The sequence below is a fragment of the Oreochromis niloticus genome, linkage group LG7 (assembly GCF_001858045.2).
Source record: "Oreochromis niloticus isolate F11D_XX linkage group LG7, O_niloticus_UMD_NMBU, whole genome shotgun sequence".
Lineage (NCBI taxonomy): Eukaryota > Metazoa > Chordata > Actinopteri > Cichliformes > Cichlidae > Oreochromis > Oreochromis niloticus.
Genome location: NC_031972.2, coordinates 1,629,507 through 1,650,590, shown reverse-complemented (window position 1 = coordinate 1,650,590; position 21,084 = coordinate 1,629,507). Strand labels below are relative to the sequence as shown.

Here is a 21,084-nt window from a genome sequence, read left to right as displayed (position 1 = left end):
ACATTGATGTGCCCAGGGTTACGCCATCTGTCATTCACAAACACTGCCAGTCCCAATCCCTTCTTCTTACCGCTCTCTCTCGTCCTATTCGCCCGCAGCAGCTGGAACCCTGGTAGCATCACACTCGTGTCCGGAGTTAGCAGTGTTAGCCAGGAATCCATTAGCATCATGATGCTACATTGCCGTTATTCCCTCTGTGACCAGGTTAGTGACTTGAACTCATCCATCTTATTGGGCAAAGATCTTACGTTTCCAATGATTGCAAAAGGGAGAGATGGTCTATAACATCTCCTTCTTGGGTGACAGCGCTCCTTCCCAGCACGACACCCACGTCTTTTCCTCGTCAGCTCGCTGGGAATGTCGTGTCTGCCCTCCGGCAGCACTGCTGCGGGACGCAGCGCTAACAGCTGATCCCTACTGTAAACAAAGGATCCATGTGCTTGGTTCCCAAACACGGGTGAAAAAGGAGGGAAAAAAAACAGAGAAAGACAACCAAGACTAGCACAAAACGGTAGTCCATGATTGCAGAACCTAATTGCTAAAACTTTAGTTACAAAAAATTACGAGAAAGTAAAGAGAAGATAAGAAAGAAGCTCAGAATGAGTGGAGCTGCTGTAACAGGCTGCCACTCACGGGGGGCGCCGGGAGTAGAAAAAGTAGAAAAATTATTACACATATTACACAGAGCACTTTTCTTTAAAGTAATGCAGTACGTTACTTAATTACACCCAGAAGAAAGACATCCGTTGGTCGACTTGTTACGTTACTTTCATGTTACTCGGGAAAATGATCTGAAACAGACTGTCTCATAATTACCATTTGACAATATAAACCTGAGGCTACAGCCCCACACACTAACACAGATCTCTATCCTAATAGAATAGAGTAGAATCCCTTTTATTTTTACTATACACATGTACAATCTCCTACTCAGTGCAGACATTTGGGAAAAGAAATGCCTACTTCTGCACCACTATATACATATGAACAGTGTTAAAAAAATATAGTATTGGGAAAATAATATGTTGGACTAAGTTTCTCTGGTCCCCTCCCCAATTGGACCAGTAGTGACATGTTTAGCCGCATGTTCTCCTTAAATTGCTGGCTGTCTGAGTGGTGTCCAAAAAACGATGTGGGCTTCATAGATAATTGGGAAAATTTCTGGAGGAAACCTGGTCTTGTTAGGAGGGACAGCATCCATCCCACTTTGGATGGAGCAGGTCTCATTTCTAGAAATCTGGACAAATGTATTAAACCCTCCAAAATGTGACTATCTAGAGTTGGGACCAGGAAGCAGAGTTGCAGTCTTACACGCCACTCTGCCACTTCTCTCCTCCTGTTACCCCCCCCCAAAAACTCATTTCCATAGAGACTGTGTCAGCTCCCAAACAGACAAAAAACAAAATAAAAACCAGCAAAAACGACTTAAACATAAAAAATCACTGAGGAAGAGCAATACAGTATCCACATCTGAACCAAAGAGTAAAACAGTGAAATGTGGATTATTAAACATTAGGTCTCTCTCCTCCAAGTCACGAAGTTGAAGGTGAGATGGTTGTCTCGGGACCAGTGGGTCAGGGTGCTGACCTCCTCCCTGTAAGCCGTCTCATGAACTTTGGTGATAAGACCCACCACTGTAGTGTGATCCACATACTTCACGATGATGTTGGAGTTACTACACTGTAAAATCTAATATTGTGTTTAATTAAAAATATTAAGTAGGCTGAACTCAATTTTTATCAATTTGTATTAGAACTCAATTTAAGTAACTTACCAGTACTTTTTATGCAAAAACGCTGATCAACTAAATTTATTTGAGTCTGCATATTTATGGTGGCAGCATTTTTTTCTGGAATATGTTGAGCAAACCTGGAGAAGCGTCAGCTCAAGATATTATTGTTGTCATTGCTGTGGATCTTTACCTGATACACTGACTTGGTGAGTAAATGTTTACTCTTATTCAAACTGATTTTGTGGCTTCTCTTAGTTTAGCACCAGGTTTATAATCTTGCTAGCTAGTTAGTGTTAGCCTAGCGTTGCTGCTGCTGCTGCTGGGCTCATGTTACTTAAAAATTAACACCACAGCCTTAAAAACCTTATATAAAAATATGTCTGTGAAATTTTCTGTTGATTGTTTGAAATAAAAAGGTGAGATAAGAGCCCAGACAAAATTTTTCGGGAGGTGCAGCCGTTAGGGGTGGGGTGGGGTGTAGGGGATATTTTCAATCCATAACCATAACTAACTAACTAGATATATATATATATATATACCGTCGAAGCACTTTTGCAAATATGTGATATTTTGATAAATTAAGTAGATATTTGAGCATTACACAGCTACATTCTCACCTGAAAATATCTTAAAAGTTTATTTTGTGACCCAGAAAGGGTAATCTGGGGAAAAGGAGGATCGCATTTGTCGGCCGCAGTTGTCGGAGCCTGTGTATGCGTACTTGTGGTCTCATGGACTTGTGATACGTCGGAGACCAAGTACTGTTCCAATTCAAAGTACACATGAAGCCGAGAACGTGAAAAATTCCGGGATGTGTTTTTGCTCCTCCTGTTTTATCGAGCATGTATCAGTTGTGACTTGTGTGGACTCAGAGCGACTTGATACAGCTAAATATTCCAGAATGCAATTCGTCCAAAACTGAAACGCGGCAATGGCGGAGGAGCGCAGCTAAAAAACTTTTAAATATTACTTTTTCTGGGTCACAAAATAAACTTTTAAGATGTTTTCATGCGAGAATGTAGCTGTGTAATGTTCATTGTTGCTCAATTTATCAAGACATCACATATTTGCAAAAATGCTCGGACGTTTTCGGAGACGTCTATTTTATTTAATGCTTTGTGGCAGCTTTTGAACATATGTGGCATCTATTAATGTCAAATCTAGCCTTTATTTAACAACATAAGCAAACTGCTTTTATATTTAACCGACTTCTCTGTTTAATTACATTTTAAATAATAATATTAATAGTACTTGTTTTGTTAAAAAATTTGTTTAAAAACCATTTTTGTTGTGAAAGCTATAATCCAGATTAGTGGCTTATTAAATGGTTAAAGCCTAGGTTGGCTTTATACTTGAGAATAAAGTAATATAGCTTGTCCTTCTAAAGAATTAAGTTAAATTCCACAGTTGAATCATAAGAAACATTATGTTACATATAAACCCTGCCATATGTTGGATCTGGTCATTTTGCTTGTTAGAAACTTTATATATTGGAAGTTAGCGTTTAACAAGCATGTAATGATTATATTTAAATTAGTTGGTCTTTTTTTAAACACATATCTCTTTAGGCCTAAACTGACAGTGCCAATACCACACATTCAGACACAGTAGTAGATGGTGTTTTTAATACTATATGTGTTAGTCTAATTTGGTTGTATGGGTCTACATTGACCCTCTGTGTTGTAAGTTATAATGATTGCACAGCCATTAAGGATCAAATCAGCTTCTAAAAAATTTTGTTTTTTCTCCCTCTGCTTGCTTCTTGCTGTCTTTGAGGCTTGGGACCAGCACTCCTGCTGTTGGACAGAAAGACATCAACTCAGTGGTATTTTGGTTTTCCAATATATTTGCAACTGTCAGTGACATTTATATTAATCATCCTGAATTTTAATCACACTTTAGATCAGCCTGTTTTACTTTACTTGTATGAATGTGTGGGTGAATGGGTGAATGACTGGATATGTAAAGCGCTTTGGGGTCCTTAGGGACCATAAAAGCGCTATATAAATACAGGCCATTTACCATTTACCATTTTTTATTGTTTTGTTTGTGCTTTGGGGAAGTTGTTTCTTTACTGATCTTTTCCTGTCTTCTGTTATTACACTTGAGATATGACTGCACTGTGCTGTTGCTGGTGACTCCAGTTAATTCTACAAGACATGCTGTGTAAGTAAACAAACAACAACAGTTTGGTCTGCATTTCTTGAAAGATCACATCCCCCAATCTTAGTTTTGAGGGTCTACACTGTATATAGTGAAGTCTGCAAGTTTTCTAACAGCAAAATTTGTTTTGTGCCCAAATCATTTTGCAGATCATTAGAATGAAAGTTATTGGCCATGTTTGCATAGCCCTTTTTAAAATGATGCTTTCATGACATTATTGTGTGTTGGGTGGTGGTCAGGGCTATCCAGACTGACAAGTGGGACATTGAATGTCACCTCTCCCGTGGGGAGGGAGCCTGAGTTTGTCTAAATTGGAGTCTGTTCTATAACAATTGCAGAAAAAAATGTTTTAAGAAAGCAATTAAGTTCATGTTCCAAAAAATATGATTGTTTGCTTGCAGGACACCAGGAGAGATGAGTCCTCCGTCACAGATGGTGTGGTCAGTGAAGATGATCGCCTGCAGGTTCAAGCTCATTGCATCTCCAACCCACATCCACTGCCACTGTACTTAAGGGAAGTTAAAGACTTTCTTCTGCACCTACATTTGGATCACCTCGATCCATGACAGTCATTCAGGCAGTAATGCCTGGACTGGAAACAAGCATCCTTAAAATAATACAACATTCCAGATCCTGTGTTGGAATGGAAAACAAATGTGTTGTTTAAATTAGAGACTGCACTTTTGACAGAACAATAAATATATTTTATTTTGATTATATAAGTAATGTAACTACGAAACAAACTTGTGGTAGGCCTAAACTTATTTTCAGAATAATTAAATCTGAGACTTTGTTTCATTGTAAGATTATAACAGTGATGGCAATATAATTATATGTTGTTCAAGAGAACAGTGTCCAGTATGTTGGCTGTTGTACTTTTTTGCATTTGAAAATAAAAGTTGGGCTGATTTTAACATCATTACAAAAAGTGTTGTTAATTATTTTTAATCACATTCAGGTTACCACAAATTGTTTTTTCATTTAGTTGAACTTGAAATGTTTGTCAGTAGGTAAAAAATTAGTATTGTACAGTCAGAAATATCAAGTTATTCTTAATACTGCAGACTTGCAATGAATAAGTTGTCCTAACAGTCATCTTAAGTAAACTTTACTTAGTTTTTTTTTTTGAGGCAACGAGTTTGCATATTTTTTTTGAGTTCTGTGAAGTAATTAGATTTTACAGTGTAGTGGCCGTGCAGTTGTAGGTGTAGAGTACAGTACACACCACTGTGGAGCACCAGTGTTAATTATGACGGGGGATGAGGTGATGCTGCCCAGTCCGACCACTTGGCGTCTGTCAGACAGGAAGTGAAGGATCCAGCTGCAGAGGGAGCTGCTCAATCCTAGATCCTGCAGTTTCCTGTCCAGCTTCGAGGGAACGATGGTATTGAATACTGAGCTGTAATCTACAAACAGCATTCTCACATACATGTCTCTTTTCTCCAGGTGTGACAGGGCAGCATGGAGTGTCAGGGCTATGGCATCATCAGTGGACCTGTTGTGGCGGTATGCAAACTGTAGAGGGTCCAGTGAGTCGGGTAGTGCAGAGCAGATGAAGTCCCTGACCAGCTTCTCGAAGCATTTGCTCACGATGGGGGTCAGGGCTACGGGTCGCCAGTCGTTCAATGAGGAGATGGTGGAGGATTTGGGTACAGGGACGATGGTGGCCATTTTGAAGCAGGCTGGGACTACAGACAGAGAGAGGGAAAGGTTGAAGATGTGTGTAAACACTCCAGCCAGCTGAGCCGCGCATGACTTGAGGACGCGGCCGGGAATCCTGTCCAGACCAGTAGCTTTGCGTGCGTTCACCCTCGTGAAGCACTTCCGCACATCCTCCTCAGACACAGTGTGCGCGCTGACGTCATCCGCGGTGCGCACACTGTCCGGTCTCATGGTGTTCGCTGTGTCGAATCTAGCGTAGAATACGTTTAAATCCTCACACAGAGAGGCCGTGGTCTGCGGTGTGCTGGTTTTCCCTCGAAAGTCTGAGCACTGAGCAGCTCGTTCAGCAGTAGACTCTTACACCCACAGTGTCGGAAGGAGCGCTACCGCAGGTCATTCTTACCAGCAGCTGTCAGACTCTATAATGCAGCTTAACATTCTTTTGGTCATCTTACTCATCAGCTTGTTTGTTTACTGTACATCTTATAAATAGCTCTGTAGATTTTATACATAACCCTGTACATTTTATACATATCTCCGTACAATTTTTCAATTTTTTCTATACATATTCTGTACATTGTTACCTGTACATACGAACTTCGGTTGGTTATGTTTATAGGACCACCTTGTGTCTTCCTTTCATATTTTATTTTCCCTTGCTTGCTGTAAGAGCTCTGTAACACCGAAATGTCTCATCCATGGGATAATAGAGTTTACTCTATTCTATTCTATTCTATAAAAATTTTGGTAATATGTTCATTTTTATCATGTTTATATGGCCAATCACTGATATGGGCATTGTCATCCATTTATTTAGAGATCCTTCCACTTCACTAATCAAAGGCTCATAGTTTGTTGCTACAATGGTATCAATGTCTGGGGTGATTTAACTCCAAGATACACAAATCCTTCTTTTTGCATTAATATGCAGGGTTTACATAATATGATTTAGTCTTTCATCCTTGTTCAGAAATAGGATGGAGGATTTTGAATCATTTATATTATAGCCAGAAATAACTCCATTAGTTGCATTAATTTTGGTATACTAATAGACAGCCTAGTCAAAAAAAACTATCAGGTCATCAGCATACAGGGCCAATCTATGCTCCTGATCTCCTAACTGGACACCAAATATGTCAGTTTTCATTCTAATTGTCATCGCCAGGGACTCTATAGCTAAGATAAATAGAATTAGAGATAACGGGCACCCCTGGCGAGTGGAACACTCCAATGTGATAGGGTTAGAAACTGTTATTTGTTAAAACACTAGCTTTGGGATTTGTATACAAAAGTTTAACCCATTTGAGAAAATTATTTCCAAATCCATATCTTGGGAGAACATTAAATAAATATGACCACTCTATTCTGTCAAAGGCCTGATGAGCATCAAGTGATAATAAAGCTGTATCTTTAGCATCAAATTTCTCATGAATTATATTTAGAACCCTTCTTATATCGTGAAACCCTTGACATTTTAGTACAAAGCCATTTTGATCATTATGAACTAAATGTGCAATACAGAAGTCTAATCTTCTTGCTAAAACTTTACAAAGTATTTTAGTGTCAACCCCCATCAGACTTATTAGTCTAAATGATGAATGCTCTGCAGGGGGATTACCAGGTTTCAGTATGAAAGTAACCATTGCCTATCTCAGAGTGGGTGGGAGAGCTTCATTTTGATACGCTTCTTCATACATGGTAAAAAGTGGAATTATTAATTTTTCTTGGAAAGTTTTATAAAATTCAATCGGAAAGCCATCTGGCCCAGGTGCCTTACCACTGTTAATGCTTTTGATAGCCTGTGATATGTCTTCAATAGTTAGACGTCTGTCTAATTTCTGGTTTCTGTTTTCTGTTAGTGTCTGGAACTGATTTTGATCTAAGAATATGTCCTGCTCTTTTGAGGCTTGAGCACATTCTGATTTATACAAATTTTCATAAAATTCTCTAAAGCTGTCATTAATTTCCAATGGATCTACTGTTACATTCCCTGAAGAGGTCTTTATACTATTAATTGCTCCTTCACTCTGCATTTTCTTAATTCTCCATGCCAAAAGTCTTCCTGCTTCCTCTCTTTGGTCATAATAAGATTGCTTCAGCAATTTTTGCTGCAGGGATTATTGTACAAGGTGGGCCATTTATATAGATACACCGCAATAAAATGGGAATGGTTGGTGATATTAAAGTCCTGTTTGTGGCACATTAGTATATGTGAGGGGGCAAACTCCTCAAGATGGGTGGTGACCATGGTGGCCATTTAGAAGTCAGCCATCTTGGATACAACTTTTGTTTTTTCAATAGGAAGAGGGCCATGTGACACATCAAACTTATTGGTAATGTCACAAGAAAAACAATGGTGTGCTTGGTTTCAACGTAACTTTATTCTTTCATGAGTTATTTACAAGTTTCTCTTTGTTCACAGACATTGACATGTCGAAGAGGTTAACACGTGAGGAGCGGATCGAAATTGTGTTGATATCTGGTGAACACAGTAACTGGGTCATTGCAGCAGATTTCAATGCAAGACACCCTATGAGACCACCCATCTCCCAGGCTACAGTTAGCAAACTGCTTGCTAAGTTTCGTGAAACTGGTTCAGTGTTGGATTTGCCAAAATCTGGACGCAAGAAAACTGTCACTAATGAAGAAACATCAGTCGCTGTCCTAGCTTCATTCATCAAGAGCCCACAGCGTAGCACTCGCCGCATGTCACTGGAGAGTGGCATTAGTCGAACATCCCTTCGGCGGATATTAGCTACTCACAAATGGCACCCTTACAAACTCCAGCTACTGCAGCATCTCAACGAGGATGACCCAGATCGGTGCACAGAATGGGCAGAATGGGCAAAACAAAAATTGGAACAGGACCCTCAGTTCACGCAGAAGATTTTGTTCAGTGATGAGGCAAACTTTTATGTGAATGGTGAAGTTAACAAACAAAACCACCTCTATTGGTCTGACACTAACTCACAGTGGATGGGTCCCTCCAAGACTGCTGGAACAACAAAAGTGATGGTTTGGTGTGGTATATGGGGTACAACGATAGTGGGTCCATTCTTCATCAATGGTAACCTCAAGGCCACTGGATATTTGAAATTGCTTCATGATGATGTGTTTCCCTCTTTATGCACTGAAGCTGGCACGTTCCCTGAGTTTTTCCAGCAAGATGGTGCACCACCACATTATGGGTGCCAGGTCCGAGCATTCCTAGATGAACAGTTTCCTGGAAAGTGGCTTGGTCATCGTGGGCCAGTTGAATGGCCCCCAAGGTCTCCCGATCTGACCCCCTTAGACTTTTATCTTTGGGGTCATCTGAAGGCAATTGTCTATGGTGTGAAGATTCGAGATGTGTAGCACCTGAAACTACGGATACTGGATGCCTGTGCTGGCATTTCTCCTGTGGTGTTGCTATCAGTGTGTGAAGAGTGGGAGAAGAGGGTTGCACTGACAATCCAACACAATGGGCAGCACATTGAACACATTTTATAAGTAGTCAGAAACTTGTAAATAACTCATGAAATAATAAAGTTACGTTGAAACCAAGCACACCATTGTTTTTCTTGTGACATTACCAATAAGTTTGATGTGTCACATGGCCCTCTTCCTATTGAAAAAACAAAAGTTGTATCCAAGATGGCCGACTTCTAAATGGCCACCATGGTCACCACCCATCTTGAGGAGTTTGCCCCCTCACATATACTAATGTGCCACAAACAGGACTTTAATATCACCAACCATTCCCATTTTATTACGGTGTATCCATATAAATGGCCCACCCTGTATTATTTCAGGGTCTACCTTACAATATAAAACGCCTTGAGATGACTGTTGTTGTGATTTGGCACTATATAAATAAAATTGAATTGAAAGTTGAAAGATGGAGACCAGCACAAATAGACTTCAAAGCAGTCGTCATGGTGATTCTACTGTAGAAGCATGAACAGGTAGAGGCTGCAGCCTGATTGCTCATCAGTTTGTTACTTGTGTAAGTTCAGGCTCTGGCTGCTGGGCTGAGGGGTTAGGGTTTGGGTTGCATTTACTCAGCTTTAGCATCACTCTGGGTTCTTGGCTAGCTTAGCATTAGCATTTCATCTTTGTGGGTGCTTGCAAAGAGCTGAAGTTGTATTAGCAGCATAATGCAGCTGTTTCTGTCCTGGAGCAGTGTCCACTTTATCATAAAATATCCATATTCATGCTGTAGGCTGTGTCACTATTTTCCTTCTCTTGCACACAAACTGAAATTAGTTGATTGTCCAAGTGCAAGCAGAACCAATAAGTGTGATTGATAGGCAAGACATTTTTTCCCCTTTTTCTTAAGGACATGACTTCATGACTTCAGATACCATTTATCTGCTGTAGATATTTTTTTTAGGCCTCACACTTCTTCTTCAGGCCTTTCACTTTTTTCACCTCAATTTTTTTTGCAAAGACACCCTGCTCACCATGCCAAGTATTAAATCTTGTTCTTTTATTTTACCGGACAGAGAAAACACAACTCAGTTGGTCAAAGTATTTATAATTATTATTTAATCATCTTCCGGAAGAGAGAGAGATGTGCACAGCCCAAAGCAATTTGCAGATCTCTAGCATTAGAAGCCAAAATGTGTATCATATACTGTGTTATTTTGGTCCTTTACACGTCACACATAGTTTCGATAAAAACAACTCCTTCTGGCCCGGCTTGACGTGTGTGTGTGTTGCTTAGTTCCGCTTTTCTGTCTGCACCTCTTCCTGTTCTCTGCACAAAGCGTCTCCTTCTGCAGTTTCCTGTCTTACACAGTACTTTGTGACCTTTAGCAGACAATATAACTCAAAGTGGCGTTTTTACTACACTGACCTATATAAAACAATATAAACAGAAAATAAGCACAAAGACTATATATTTTTTCCGTAACACAAGCAAACTTTTCAGCTAACAGGTCTGAGAGAATTAACTTGCTGGTGCCAAAGTACTATTCCATGCTGTCAAAATATGTTGTTTTTTCAATTAAAGCTGTGAAAATGCTAAGAAACAAGTAATGTGTTTTTATGACAGGCTGGTAGTAACAAAGTATCTAAAGATCCAGTTTAAACTCTGATTTTTACTGGAAACATTTTAAAGTTAAACTGCAGTTTTGAAAAAGGGATCAATGCTTCCATCATCAATAATCTTCTTGCATAATTTTTCTTCTCTGTTGCTCCACCTATATACCCTGTATTTCTTTTCTATATTTCGCAATGTTTTGACAAACACTAAAATAAAAGTATTTTCCAGAATGCTCCTGTGATCGACGGGGGACTCAGGTGACTCGGTGTCCTCTGGGGAGACCCTGTTTCTGTGATCTGAGGACAGGACAGTGTCCCTGCAGGACAGGTGTGATAGGTAAACTCTGTGATGAATGTGAGGACAGATACTGGAACCTGAACATAGCCTCGGGATGTCAGCCCTGCAGCTGTGACCCCGTCAACTCTATCTCCAACATCTGTGACAAGGCAAGAGCTCCACAGCCACAGACAGTGTTGGCGTGTGACCACAGGGTTCAGTTTTCATTTATCATTTAGGGTGTGAGGCTGTCACTCTGCTACTCACCTCAGAAAAACAACCTTGTATGTTTGTATGTCCATTTCAAGGTTATTTATTTATTTATTTATTATTTAAAATAAAAAACAAATTATAAATAATCACCTGCAGTAGATGCTGATTGTTAAACTTTGTATGAATGTGCTGTGACATATTCAGGTAACTGGACGTTGTCCATGCCATCCTGAGTTTGGAGGAAGGCACTGTGATGAATGCAGAGAAAATCATTTTAGGAATCCAGACCTGCAGTGTATCCGTGAGTGATATTTTAATGTTTCCTTTAAGTGGACTATTCTTCTTTTCTTTCCTGACATATGTCTCCAGTGGTGTATGTTCATATAAATCGTTCCAAAGTTTCAAATATTGAGGGCAGTGAACCAAAGACTCAGGGTGCAGACTGCTTTGAACACTTATTTTATCACCCTTGTTATACTCTTTGATCTGTTTGATGTCACAGGATGGGGATATTCTTATATGGTCACAGTAAGAGCTGCACTCAAAGCACAACATCCACATCTACCAGCTCTGTCTTAATCTGAAAGTTTGCACTATTCCAGGAGGAAGACAGGACAAAGACATGCTGTGGAAGAGAACCAGAGATTAATATTAATTAATAATTAAATGCAGACAGGTGTATAAACACATCGGTGCATCCTGAGAATCCCCCAGCAGCCTAGACAACTGGACCTAACTATAGGCTTTAGCAAAAAGGAAAATTTGAAGCCTAATCTTAAAAGTAGAGATAGTGTCTGTCTCCTGAATCCAAACTGGAAGCTGGTTCTACAGAAGAGGGGCCTGAAAACTGAAGGCTCTGCCTCCCATTCTACTTTTAAATACTCTAGGAATAGCAAGTAAGCCTGCAGTGCGAGAGCGAAGTGCTCTAATAGGGTGATATGGTACTACAAGGTCATTAAGATAAGATGGGGCCTGATTATTTAAGACCTTGTATGTGAGGAGCAGGATTTTGAATTCTGGATTTAACAGGGAGCCAATGAAGGGAAGCCAATACAGGAGAAATCTGCTCTCTCTTTCTAGTCCCTGTCAGGACTCTTGCTGCAGCATTTTGGATCAGCTGAAGGCTTTTCAGGGAGTTTTTAGGACTTCCTGATAATAATGAATTACAGTAGTCCAGCCTGGAAGTAATAAATGCATGAACTAGTTTTTCAGCATCACTCTGAGACAGGATATTTCTAACTTTAAGTTGTCTAAGGAGCTTGGAAAGGAATTATAAGTAGTAGCAGCGCAGGTCCACTTTAACCTTTTCTAAATCCCCCTTGTTTTCATGCGAAGACACCATGATTTATCTTGTTTTCAGCATGTGACTGCAACCCGGAGGGAACCAAACGACCATCATGTGACCCTGAGACTAGCGAGTGCATCTGTCGGGCGGGTGTAACCGGTATATTCTGTGATGAGTGCGCCCCCGGCTTCAATACATTATTCCCAGCCTGTGAACAGTGCCATCCCTGCAATGCACTCTGGACTCAAATTGTCACTGATGTCCAGCAAGCTGCCCAGAAAATAACAACCCTTATCCCTCATAACAACATGCAGCCCACAGATAACCACTACCTACAGGAGATGATGAACATGCGCTCTGTGATGGACAGCCTGGCCAACCTGAGAGTAATCTCCCCACCAAGTGTGGAGAAGCTGGAGAAAATGTCTTTGAAGGTCAGGTAAGTCATGCGAGGATGAACTTAAATAGAACTCGACTAATGCTAAATGTAAAAATATACAGTACACTGCACTGTTAGCCTTTGCAGTAATTTCCATAGCTTAGTACTGCAAAATCAACAGTAAAAAACTCTAAAGGATGTTTGCAGTTCATTACTGTAATTTGCATGTCATTGTGGGAAAATTCCATGAGATTACATTATTTTTACGGTAACTCACTGTACTCATGGAAACAACTGTAAAATACAGCAAATGTAACAATTGGTGATGTTACTGAGATTATACTATTACACCATGTGGATTTCTGTTGTTTTCTACTATAGATCTAAGAGTAATTACTTAAATCCTCATTCGGAGTGTATTACTATAAAATGCAATTCACTGTGAGAGTAGTATAACATATAAACTACAATATACAGCATAATTTTGAACTTAAGGAGTAAGTTGCAGCTACACTAAAATTGCATTTCTTGAATTGAACCTCATATATTAATAAATTTATTTGTTTATTCAAACAATGTGAAACGTAATTACAGTCCACTTTGTATCAAACAACCAGTCTCACCCTTACAAAAAAGAATATTCAAGTATTTCATAAGTATACTTTAAAAACTAGGAAACAAGCAAGTATACTTTTAGTTTACTTTGTATGTACTTTTATAGATTTTATCGACCAAATTACATTTAAGCATACTGTAAGTACAGTTAGAAGTATACAGAAAAGTATAAGTGCATTTAACCTATACTTGTAGTATAGTAGTGCTTGTAGTATACTATGTAGTATGTAGTTTATTTGAAGTATACCTGAAGTATACTAAGAAGCACAAAGAAATACCCAGCATGCATTGCAGTGCTTTAACTGTGAAATCAAAACTATGAAACAAATAATTGATGTTTAAAACACGAATTTGTCACAAATTCTTGTGTAATGTCTTTTACCTTTTGAACAGAGTAAGTTGAGTAAATCATCAATTAAAAAAATAAAATTGTTCAAACCGTGAGTGAAAAGGGTCAATAGTTAATAAACCTCAACTCTCAAATCATTTTCTCACCTGTTTACAATATAATTCTGGTACTTGACCTATGAGTGTAGTTCTCTGCAAGGGAAGCCTTCTGATAGTTGGAACTGTTATCTGACTGTCAGGGAAATGTAGGGATTTGTTACATGTGAAAAATAAGTTTCAACTGCATTTTGATTACTATGTTTCAATCAGAAGTAAGTCAAATATAAACTAAAAAGTAAATTAATAGTATACTTCTAAGGTTAGTATTGTGTTAAAATAGAGTATATTTTAAGTATACTCTTATAAACTGGAAAGGACATTATGCTAGAACTGTCATGGTCCTGGGTCATTTTGACCCAGCGTTCTTAGTTTTCTTGTGTTTTTGTATTTTGTTCTTTATTTTGTCTATGGTTCCTAGGTTGTTCAGTTTAGTTTATTAGAATTCCCCTCATGTCTTTACCCCCTGTGTCCCCCTCCACGTATATGAGTCCCCATGCCTCGTTTCTCCTCCTTGTGTTTTATTCCATGTTTTCCCCAGCCCGTTATGTCTGTGCTCTCCCCATGTTCTCTCTCCCCCTCCTGTCTGCGCCTCTGTGTACTTCCTGTTTTACTTTGACAGTCTCCCGTCAGTATGCATCATGTTGTGTTTGCTCCTGCCCTGTCTCGTTATGATTATCTATGTCACCTGTGTTCCCCGTGTGCTTCCACTTCCCTCGTTAACCCTCTGTGTATTTATGTCAGCGTCTCCCTCAGTTCTGGGTCGCATCGTCAAATGTCTCATCCTTGAAGCTGTGTGATTTTCCCTGTGTTTCCTTGGTCCTCAGTTTATCATTCCCAGTCTAGTTCTGTATCAGTGTTAAGCCTGCAATAAAGCAGTGATTTTTGAGTTCAGTTCTGTTTCCGTGAGTTTTGCGTTTGGGTCGTGACCTGCCTGCACACAGCCAGTTCATGACAAGTACATTTGTAGTGAACAAGAGGTACATCTAAAAGTTAATTTCAAGTATACTTTTATATACTAAAACGGGGGCCAATATAGTCCCAAGAAGCATTAGTAGTATACTTACTAGGTAACATATACTTGGGAAATATACTTGAAGTATACTTCATGATATGAAGTTATAGAAAGAAAATCAGTCTTTGTTGCAGGCCTTACAAAAAAAAAGTATACTTTATGTTACATTCAGAGTAATGTTTAAAAATTACTTCATTTAGCAGGGTGTTGCTTTTTTCTCTTCTTATTCTTTCTTTTACATTTGTGTTGTATAAGGTTGTACTTTTTACAACACCTCTGCCTAACAACAGTGAACTAACCAGAAGTCTCGGAATATGCTCTGTTGGTCATTTTACACAAGTTTAGGTGTCACATCCGTCAAACCTACACCGCTAACCAGCATCAGTCCTACAACTTCACTCTCAAAATGAATAAATTTTGGGACAACCAGAAACTGTATTTTTAGCGGTGCATTTTGTGGCAGGCCAGACTGCTATTAAATGCACTCTCCTTTGTAGCACCACTTCATCTTGGTTCAGAAGAGATGTCCTGGATATACATTATAATGTAACATGGGTGTTTTTGTTTGTTCATGTTTAACTGGATGGAGTTTAATCAGGTTAAATGCACGGTTGATTGGATGAGGATTGTATGCTATTCGTGACAACTCTGCTAGACTCCAAATTTCTCATCCAATTAATGCGGGAGTATCTCAAAAGTAAATGAAACATCTAAGCTTCACACTTTTCCCCTAAAACTGACTGATGGATTGACACCAGCTAATCAGTCTGAAGGTAAGTGTTTTTTCACTTATTCGAGAGAAGTCAGAAATGCGTTCTTATTACTGTTTGTTTTGACTTTTAAGCTACCCAGCCAGGTTATATTCATTCAAATGCTAAGAGAAAATGCCAATAGCTATTAGCCAGGCTAAACCCATTAAGCGTCGACCTCAAATATCTTTTCATTTTTGTGCACTGTTCACTTGTCTTTACTGTGCTTTTTGTCGGCACACATTTTGTGTTTATTGAAGCCTTTTGTGAATAATTTTGATCATGTAAAAACTGGGAATTGTGCCTATTGACAATACTCTTTTCTTTTTTTGCATTGCATGTGTCATTTTGGATAGGTAATTGGTCATTAAAGTTTTTGCAACTATGTTTATTTGTAAATTTTGTTGCTTCCATGCATGGAAATTTATATTGTTCAGTTTGCATGTTAAAAGTCACAAACATGTAGCGAACTAAAGGTTTTCTTGTGAAACTGAGAACTGTCCTGCCACTTTCAGAAGATTTCCTGCCTTTCATTCACATATGCCTAGGAATCACAGAACAAGAAGGGAGACCACTGAGGAGGAGTTCTATAAGTTCACTGGTGACCTCAGTTGTCAAGTTCCTGGATGTGGGTATGCTGCACAAAACTTCACAACTCTGTGCCCATCTCAGATTTCATATCAAAGATGGGGAAAAAAAGTATTATGTCCATTTGAAGGTTGCTCTAAATACTTCAGTGTCCGAACATCATTTTCCAGCCATATTTCTCGAAAACATAAGTAGACAGTTCAGCAGTCAAGGCAACAAGAAATTGGTGAAATTGCCATGATACAAGGACAAGACAGTTAATCTATTAGAAGACAGGGATTCACAGCACAATACTACTGATGAAGATTTATTTCTATATCGATTGGCTTTGTTTAATTTAAAAATGCTCTTGCCAACCAGCACTATACAGTGCATCAGAGTAATTTCAGAATCTTCACAGCTGTGCAATGCACAATGTTCTTGCAAAACTGTCTGACAAACTGTCTGCATTTAATATTCCACAAGCAGAAGTGAAGACAAGGTCCGTAAAACTGCCTTTCCATGCCCTGCTGTATCAGCTGAAACATCAAGCTATCCACCTCACCCCTCCTCCTCCACGTCCACCACTATGTACAACCATTACTCCAGCTCTTGGGTCTCACACTTCCAGATTCTTTGGGAAAGATTTCCACTCTGACTATCACATGCAATCACAAGAGGAGACAGAGCTCATCCAGAGGGCAGGAGAAGTACAGTTAGAATTGTTGTGGAGGCCATGCAAGTTCACTGCAGAAACCCTAAACATCCATCTTGTGAAGAGGTTGCTAACATCATTATAAACAGATACCCTCAAACATTTGCAGATTTTACTGAAAAGGGAGAAAGACTGGGTTGTGGACATTATTCACTACTAAGAAGCATCAAATCTAGAGTTGAACATGTTGTCACGGCTAGCAGGGCAAGCCATGTGAGTTTTAATAGAGGACCCAAGATGCAGGCAGCTTCAGATGTGAGTGAGATTTATTAATAAGGATGGACACACAAACCGGAAAGTAGCAGGCACAAAACAAAACCTAAGAGAACCTAAACTGGGAAAACTAACAAAACTAACCTGAAACCAGAACGGAGACTCGAGGAAGCAACACAGATGAACCAGCAAAAGGCAGGAGAACACACAGGGCTTAAATACTCACAGGAGTGATCATGGGATGGGAGACAGGAGGGGAACACACCTGGGAGAAATCAGGGCTGACGAGACACAGACGTAAAGCTGAGAACACTCACATGAGACAGAGACCTTCAGAATAAAACAGGAAACTCACAGACACAGAACCAGACAATAATGGATTGCATTTTTATAGCGCTTTTCTAGACACTCAAAGCGCTTTACAATTCCATTATTCATTCACTCTCACATTCACACACTGGTGGAGGCAAGCTACAGTTGTAGCCACAGCTGCCCTGGGGCAGACTGACAGAAGCGGGGCTGCCATATCGCGCCATCGGCCCCTCTGGCCAACACCAATAGGCGGTAGGGTGAAGTGTTTTGCCCAAGGACACAATGACCAGGACAGTAAGAGCTGGGGATCAAACCGGCAACCTTCCCCCTGAACCACGGTCGCCCCGCCAAGACACTGAACTTAACAGACAGATTTACGAGCAGACACTGTGATGCCATGGACAGACAGAGGGAACACAGAGAAGTGGGAGCAGGCAGGCACAGAACAGAAATCTAACAAATGGCAAACCTTAACAAAAGACATAACCAGAATAAACAAGAACATATAATGATATAAGGAAACACAAAACACTGACTCGTCAGACTCAGGACCATGACACATGTTAATCGAGATAATGCAACACATAGACTTCGTCAATCAAAGAGAACCAGGAATGAGGAAGACTGCAGTCCCAACAGTAATGTAGCCTCACCTAAAAAAGCTAGATGCCTTGTTGATAGCTACGCTTGTATAAATTGGCAACCAGTTGAACTTCCTGAGGGGGAAACGCCAGCTTCTTTAGAGGAAAAGAAACACATCCTGTTAACAATTTTTAATTCAGAAGGACCTGGAGCTGTGGAGAGACCTGATGTGGATGACTTCATGTGCCTCACATATATTTCTCAGCGGCAGCTTATCAACAGTTGTCCCTCACTTTCAGTAGCTGAAATTCAGGAGCAGTGGCCGTTCTTGTTTACTCGGAAAGGTCTTTCGAACTTTTACAAACTCAGAGGCATTGATATCAGTGATTGCTTAAGTCAGGCCCTCATAACCAAAGGCAGAAGGATTGTTAACTATTTCTCCAGCTAGAAGCTCAAATGTAACCTTGGTATAAGGACACTCATCCAGCAGATAGAAAGTGAGGGAGTTTTGACCAAAAACAAGGTTGGCACAGCAGCCATACTTCTCATGATGAAGTATTACAAGGAAGATGAAGACTCCCTCTTTGTCTTAGCAGATGTAAGCTTCTTACATACAGCTCTATGTTTAATGCTGTTGGTTGCTGTCCTGTTTTTTTTGTTTTGTTTTGTTTTTTTGTTACATAAAATGTCTCGGTCCTTTTTCTGGCAGGAAACCTCTACCAGGATGTCCCTTGAAGCAGAGAGCAACCTGCCAATCACCCCAAGGCTGATTATACTTGGTAAGAAGTCATTTATTAAATAGAGCTGATTAGACCGTATTACAATTTCTGTTTGACACAGGAGCTTTTTGTGGAGACAAGTATCCAGTCTCTGTTTATTAGCTCACATTTCTGTAATTTCCTTTATAAACCAAGGTTGTTGGACATGTGTCTCAGTGAACCCAGCAAAGTAACAATATCAAATTTCACATTACATATTACTGATCAACATGGTAGTCTAGCTACACCAACAGCAGAAATACTGAAGTCAATACTGACTAAAGTTTAACAGCAGCACAAACTATAAACTCCAAAATAACCATACAGTTGATGCAACTCCGGTAATTTAATTGGGCTGACTCTTTGTTAGGTGTGTTTAATGTGCAGAATAATTCGCAATTATGTACAATTCTAATATGTTAACACAGACTTATGTCCATAAGGCCATTAATAATTAACTGTACGTAGCTATTTGATTATCTAAACAGTGTGAAGAAGTGAAGTATTGAAATTATTTTATGTTGCACAATGACAACATGTTGCCCCTATACATACAGGACAAAGTTCAATGACCGCCACCTGCTGGATGGTGAGTGCAGAGGGGCATGTAATTGTTGAGCTGGACAAAGAGAACACCTTTGCTGATGCGATGTCTTCTTTGGTTCATTCTATGTATTGAACCTGGAATACCAGGAGTCAGCGTGTGCAACATTGGAACTGATTCAGAGGTATGTTTGAACAGTTAGCTAATAGTGATAAAGTATAAGTAACTCATTATTTCACATCACAACTCAATGTTACTGTATGTTACTATTTATTATGGCATGCTTTAAGGTTTTTTGTAAGGATAAACCATGAAGAGGGAACAAAATGTACCTCCAAGGTTGGGACAAGCAGAAAGACTGGGACCACTGTGAAGAAAAAGGTTGTTCACATTAACCCTCATGTCACAACTTTCCTCCAGCGGCTTACTGAATTTGAGTGGAAAACTTCAAATTAGGTAACTGTTGTTGGAATTTATAGTGAATTTCTTGTATAAGTTAAGTGACCAATGTGTTGTTACCTGTGTCTCCACAGATGATCCATGGCCCATGCTTTCTGGACATTTACACAAGACGAACAACAATGAAGACAAGCTCTCTCACCATCTTACAAGAAGCTGTCTCTGTCCAATAGGTTTTTTGAGTGCAACAGTTTTGATTTTTTTTCCTTCTCTTACCCGAAATTATTTCAGCTACTTACTCTTTAATTGTCACATGTATTGGCTCACTCTACACACACCACACACGCTCATCCATGTCCTTGTGGACCCTGCTTTGTGCATTGATTTGGTGGTGTGAGCCAGTATTTTGGACAAAGTGTATGAGGGGGTAGGGACTAATAAGTGTATACTTCTGCCTACTCCTTTTCAAACAAAAGAATGGAATTATATTTTGTAATGATTGTGAATGCACATGTTTGAAATAAAAATGAACTGAACTGAACTGAACTATATAAAGGCAGAAGTGTGGGGCTTGATATTGTATTCATTACAATTCAGTTTATTTGTATGGTGCCAACAAAATGAATGCCAAGGCACTTCACAGTGTAGGTTTAAGATCCTACAAAATTTAACTAAGAAAACCCAACACTTGAGCATATGTTGTCTGTCATGATATGGATATATGACATAATATCATTATTGTTTGTACAACCATCTGAGAAAATACATGAGTTAAATGGTTTAGTAAAAACAAATGCTTCCTCAATGAAAATATGTTTTCAGTTCTTTTCAGTTTTTGATTTTGGAAATGTGTATTTCTACAGAGGAAAATCAGAACTGAAATAAAAAGTAGTGTAAAGGACAAGAATTATTTTGTGTGTGTGTGTGTGTGTGTGTGTGTATATATATACATATATATGTGTGTGTGTGTACTGGAGGGTTATAATCTGGAGGGTTTCAAAGGGTTCAGAAAATATATGTATGTATATATATATATATATATATATATATGTATATATATATATACTGTAGATATATATATATATATATATATATATATATATATATATATATATATATATATATATATGGAACCCTCCAGTCTCTTACAGTATGTTACTGTTTCCTGATATTACGGTAAATTACGACATGTTAAACAGTAAATGACCGCCTGTGGGAACACGGTATCCTTTAAAAGAGATGGATATTTTTGGTACTGATGATGCGTGATAAAGGTAAGGTCTTAATCACAGTATGATGTTACTTTGTTGACGTAATTTACGACAAAAGGCATAACGGTATCTCACTGATGTCACTGTCACCAGTGGGATACCGTAAAAGAGGCTACAGTGTGTTACCATAATTTGTGAAGAGTATTATACCACAACAACAAAAA

General features: G+C 39.2%; 1 protein-coding gene and 1 long non-coding RNA gene across 2 annotated transcripts in view; both read left to right on the top strand.

The window, feature by feature from the left end:
- The window catches only part of lamb4 (laminin, beta 4), a 76,129-nt gene that overhangs the window by 40,047 nt on the left and 14,998 nt on the right, over positions 1–21,084 (top strand). Inside the window, exons 27-29 of the mRNA XM_019361994.1 lie at positions 10,812–11,029; positions 11,277–11,373; positions 12,433–12,796. Of these exons, the coding sequence (XP_019217539.1) occupies positions 10,812–11,029; positions 11,277–11,373; positions 12,433–12,796 (679 nt within the window). The remainder of the gene's footprint in view (positions 1–10,811; positions 11,030–11,276; positions 11,374–12,432; positions 12,797–21,084) is intronic.
- On the top strand, positions 19,277–19,944 carry LOC102075869 (uncharacterized). Its single transcript, XR_002062724.2, has 3 exons — positions 19,277–19,434; positions 19,541–19,706; positions 19,784–19,944. It is a non-coding gene; the product is annotated as an uncharacterized LOC102075869 (long non-coding RNA).